Source organism: Nerophis ophidion, linkage group LG18, assembly GCF_033978795.1.
Source record: "Nerophis ophidion isolate RoL-2023_Sa linkage group LG18, RoL_Noph_v1.0, whole genome shotgun sequence".
In the NCBI taxonomy this organism is placed as follows: domain Eukaryota; kingdom Metazoa; phylum Chordata; class Actinopteri; order Syngnathiformes; family Syngnathidae; genus Nerophis; species Nerophis ophidion.
The window spans coordinates 40,016,014-40,021,030 of NC_084628.1; the positions used below are offsets into that span (position 1 = coordinate 40,016,014).

Genomic DNA, 5,017 nt, shown 5'->3' on the forward strand with positions numbered 1-5,017 from the left:
TCCCATTAATGGTAAGAAGTATTTTATTTATTGTTAGTTAGCTTGAGAATAACAATGTTATTAAAAAGAATAAGGGACTTATTATACTCTAAAAATGTTGGTCTTACTTAAAAATGCACGCATTTAGTTGTATTCAGTCTTAAAAAAAATATTATATTGCTCTCACGGAAATACTTTTTTAAATATTTGGCCTGTATGGCTCTCTCAGCCAAAAAGGCTCCCGACCCCTGCTCTAGAAGGTGACTTTTCAAACGATGCTAAAAATTAGCAGTATAGCTATTTTTTGTAGCAACACTTTTGCCGCATACTTGACATATTACTGTTGTCTGTTCGACATCTTCCCGCTTGAAGCCAAACCACCGGCAGACGACGGACCCCCTGCTGCTGTGGGAATTAATTCTTCCTTCATTTGTTACCAGATTGGCACCTTCTTTCTCTCGAAAATGACTACATGGTGATATTGGAGTATACGTTCTCACACAGTTGCTTTTAGCTGCGGGCATTACACTTCAGGCTCTTCTCACTCTTACCTGTCATTGCTGACAGACAAGCAGGCGCACCTTCTTACATCTATCACATACGTATACGCCCTCGCCCGACAGAGAGGTAGCAGACTGGGCTACGTTAGCTGCTAACGTAGCCGTACGAGTGGTAATACGAGAGAAAGAAGGTGCGGATCTGGTAACAAATGAAGGAAGACTCAATTCCCAATAAAAACAGCAGGGGGTCCATCGTCTGGCGGTGGTTCGGCTTCAAGTGGGGATATGTCGAACAGACAACCGTAATTTGTCAAGTGTGGGGCAAAAGCGTTGCTATAAAAAGAAGCTTTACTGCTAATATGTAGCATCATTTGAAAAGTCACTTGCTAGAGAATGAAAATAATTTCATAACCTTAGTAACCTACCACATAGTGAAGGACGGATACTATTTGATTTTCTATCATGCAGCTCATTTTTATTTGACTTCTTAAAATGTCTCTGACAATCTTGCACTTTCTGTTTTGGAAATGACTTGAATGTTTGTGCCATTGCTTAATAACTTTATTAAATACACTTTTGGTAAATTGATTTAGTTGGGATTTCCCTCTCTGCATGAAAGTTTAAAAGTAGCATATATTAATGAAGAAGAATGTTTGAAGGTAGACACATAGAATCATCATACTGCTGTGATTATATGCATTAAGTGTTCATTCAAGGCCAAGGCAAAATATCGTAATATATATCGTATATTGTGATATGGCATAAAAATGTCGTGATATTAAAAAAGGCCATATCGCCCAGCCCTACTTCAAGGTACTCAAAGTGCTTTGACACCATTTCCACATTCACCCATTCACACACACTGATGGAGGGAGCTGCCATGCAAGGCACTAACCAGCACCCATCAGGAGCAAGGGTGAAGTGACTTGCTCAAGGACACAACGGACGTGATTAGGGTGGTAGAATGTGGGGATTGAACCAGCAACCCGAGCACGGCCACTCGCCCACTGCACCACGCCTATTTACTGTTGATGGAATGATGGCCAATATCATGGAAAACAAGGGAGGTCTGAAGATGTTGGTGATGGTTAAGGTCACATGATGGTCACATGACATTTCCTTTTCCTGGCAGCAGCATCATGCATCACGGCGCCTCATCAAGCCGGAGAAAAGGCCGTGCCCCAAGACGTCGCCCGCCACAGCCGTCGTCGTCACAGCCACCGCCACAACCGCCAAGACCACCGTCACGCCCGCCGTCACGGCCGCCATCACGCCCGCCGTCACAGCCGCCATCACGCCCGCCGTCACAGCCGCCATCACGCCCGCCGTCACAGCCGCCACCTCGCCCGCCGTCGCAGCCGACCCCCTCCACTTCACGCTTGCCAGGGCCCGGTGAGCCGATGCGAGTGGCGAGGGCGCCATCTTGAGTGTGCTTTGTCAAACGAGTGTGTCCCCCAGCACCTCCCAGGAGGAGGAGGAGGTTTCGTCCGGGCACCAGGGCCCTGCAGGAGATCAGGAAGTACCAGAGGACCACCAACCTTCTCATCCCCAAAGCGCCGTTCTGTCGCCTGGTGAGGTATTAGCGTGGCGTGTTGTGATCACCACTCCTGATGTCTAAACAATCCCCCCCACCCCCCTCAGGTCCGTGAGGTGTGTCAGAAGATGGGCAGAGGGTCTCTCAGGTGGCAGGTGTTGGCTCTGATGGCCATGCAGGAGGTAAAGGTGACAGGTGTGACAGGTGTGGAGACGTAGACTCAGCAGGTGGTCTTTACAGGCAGCCGAGGCCTTCCTGGTCATGTTGTTGTCCGACGCCTACTTGTGCACCTTGCACGCCAACAGGGTCACCTTGTTCAACAAGGACGTGCAGCTGGCACGCAGGATACGAGGAATACATGACATTTGACTCCTTTCTCTTTTGCTTCCTTAGGTTAGAAACATTGTGTCTTTATCTTGTTCTGTTGTGTCTTTATGTTCTGTTGTGTCTTTATCTTGTTCTGTTGTGTCTTTATCTTGTTGTGTCTTTATGTTCTGTTGTGTCTTTATCTTGTTCTGTTGTGTCTTTATCTTGTGTCTTTATGTTCTGTTGTGTGTTTATCTTGTTCTGTTGTGTCTTTATTGTGTTGTCTCTTTATCTTGTTCTGTTGTGTCTTTACGATGTTCTGTTGTGTCTTTATTGTGTTGTGTCTCTACGTTGTTCTGTTGTGTCTTTATTGTGTTGTGTCTTTACGTTGTTCTGTTGTGTCCATACGTTGTTCTATTGTGTCTCTATGTTCTGTTGTGTCATTTGTGTTGTGATGTGTCTTTACCTTGTTCTGTTGTATCTTTATCTTGTTGTGTCTTTATCTTGTTCTGTTGTGTCTTTATCTTGTTGTGTCTTTATCTTGTTCTGTTGTGTCTTTACGTTGTTGTATTGTGTCTTTATGTCGTTGTGTTGTGTGTTTATTGTGTTGTGTCTACGTTGTTCTGTTGTGTCTGTACCTTGTTGTGTTGTGTCTTTATAGTGTTCTGTTGTGTCTTTGTTATTCTGTTGTGTCTTTATGTTGTTCTGTTGTGTCTATGTTGTTCTGTTGTGTCTTTATGTTGTTGTGTTGTGTGTTTATGTTCTGTGGTGTCTTTATGTTGCTGTGTTCTGTCTTTATGTTGTTCTGCTGTGTGTTTATGTTCTGTTGTGTATTTATGTTGTTGTGTGGTATCTTACTGTTGTTGTGTTGTGTTTTTATGTTGTCGTGTCTCTATTTTCTGTTGTGTGGTATATTTCTGTTGTTGTGTGGTATCTTTTTGTTGTTGTGTTGTGTCTTTATGTTGTCATGTCTATGTTTTGTTGTGTCTTTCTGTTGTGTTGTGTCTTTATGTTGTCATGTCTCTATATGTTCTCTTGTGTCTTTATGTTGTTGTGTGGTATCTCTCTGTTGTTGTGTTGTGTCTTTATATTGTAGTGTTGTGTCTTTATGTTGTTGTGGTATCTTTCTGTTGTGTTGTGTCTTTATGTTGTAATGTTGTGTTTTTACGTTGTTGTCTTGTGTTGTGTCTTTATGTTGTACTGTTGTGTCTTTATGTTGTAGTGTTGTGTCTTTATGTTGTGTCTTTATGTTGTTGTCTTGTGTTGTGTGTTTATGTTGTTGTGTTGTCTTTATGTTGTTATGTTTGTCTTTCTGTTGTTGTGTTGTTGCTTTATGTTGTCGTCTTGTGTCTTTATGTTGTTCTGTTGTGTCTTTATGTTGTAGTGTTGTGTCTTTATGTTGTTCTGTTGTGTCTTTATGTTGTTGTGTCGTGTCTTTCTGTTGTTGTGTTGTATGTTTCTTTTGTCATCTTGTGTCTTTATGTTGTTCTGTTGTGTCTTTATGTTGTAGTGTTATGTCTTTCTGTTGTTGTGTTGTATCTTTCTGTTGTCGTCTTGTGTCTTTATGTTGTAGTATTGTGTCTTTCTGTTGTTGTGTTGCGTCTTTATGTTGAGGTCTTGTGTCTTCATGTTGTGTTGTGTCTTTCTGTTGTTGTGTTGTGTTGCGTCTTTATGTTGAGGTCTTGCGTCTTCATGTCGTGTTGTGTCTTTCTGTTGTACCGCTGTGTTTTTATATTGTTGTGTTGTGTCTTTATATTGTGTTGTAAAGATGTTGTGTGTGTTCCTGTTGTTGTGAGTGTATGTGGTTGTGTTGTGTAGTGTAATGGACTATCTGGGCCATGGTACATATCTGTCTTTGAGGTATTGTGCTCCTTTTGTTCTCTTCCTGATTTGCACACACTTTCTTTGATGAATGTTGCGTTGCTTTACTGAGTTAGTTGTCAGTAACATCCCCCAAACAACCTTCTTCATGATAATCACATGACCCCTTCAAGTCCAGGGGAAAAAAGGGCGCTACAGAAACAATCTTCAGTACACGACGAAAGGGAGAAATGAGCATGTTTGAAAAGAGTTGTACAATTTCCCACTGTCTGTGAAGCATGCATTGAAAGTGGTATTACATTTTTGAAACACACTTCATAACAACATACTATTTATATTTCCATTTAATAATATTTAAAAATGTGTTCACATTTTTCACTTAAAAATAAAGCGTTAAAAACACTTGATAAAATCTTTCTTTTAAATTAATTTCTAGAACTGTATTTATATTTTTTAAATTAAAAGAACAGTTTAAGTAATTGTAGTTTCTATGAATGTGAGTGTGAAAGTTGTCTGTCTATCTGTGTTGGCCCTGCGATGAGGTGGCGACTTGTCCAGGGTGTACCCCGCCTTCCGCCCGATTGTAGCTGAGATAGGCGCCAGCGCCCCCCGTGACCCCGAAAGGGAATAAGCGGTAGAAAATGGATGGATGGATGGATGAAAACAATATTGTTATTTTTTTAAACAGTTTTTTGAATAAAAAAATATTTAAGATACAAACTCCGTTTCCATATGAGTTCAGAAATTGTGTTAGATGTAAATATAAACAGAATACAATGATTTGCAAATCATTTTCAACCCATATTCAGTTGAATATGCTACAAAGACAACATATTTGATGTTCAAACTGATAAACATTTTTTTTTTGCAAATAATC

General features: G+C 41.0%; 1 protein-coding gene across 1 annotated transcript; it reads left to right on the plus strand.

Moving 5' to 3' along the window:
• The first annotated feature begins 1,618 nt into the window (after positions 1–1,618).
• LOC133537397 (histone H3-like centromeric protein A) lies at positions 1,619–4,463 on the plus strand. Its single transcript, XM_061878406.1, has 4 exons — positions 1,619–1,722; positions 1,951–2,050; positions 2,121–2,195; positions 2,254–4,463. Exons 1-4 carry the CDS (start codon positions 1,619–1,621, stop codon positions 2,380–2,382), a joined length of 408 nt encoding a protein of 135 aa, XP_061734390.1. The 3' UTR covers positions 2,383–4,463.
• Positions 4,464–5,017: the final 554 nt, after the last annotated feature.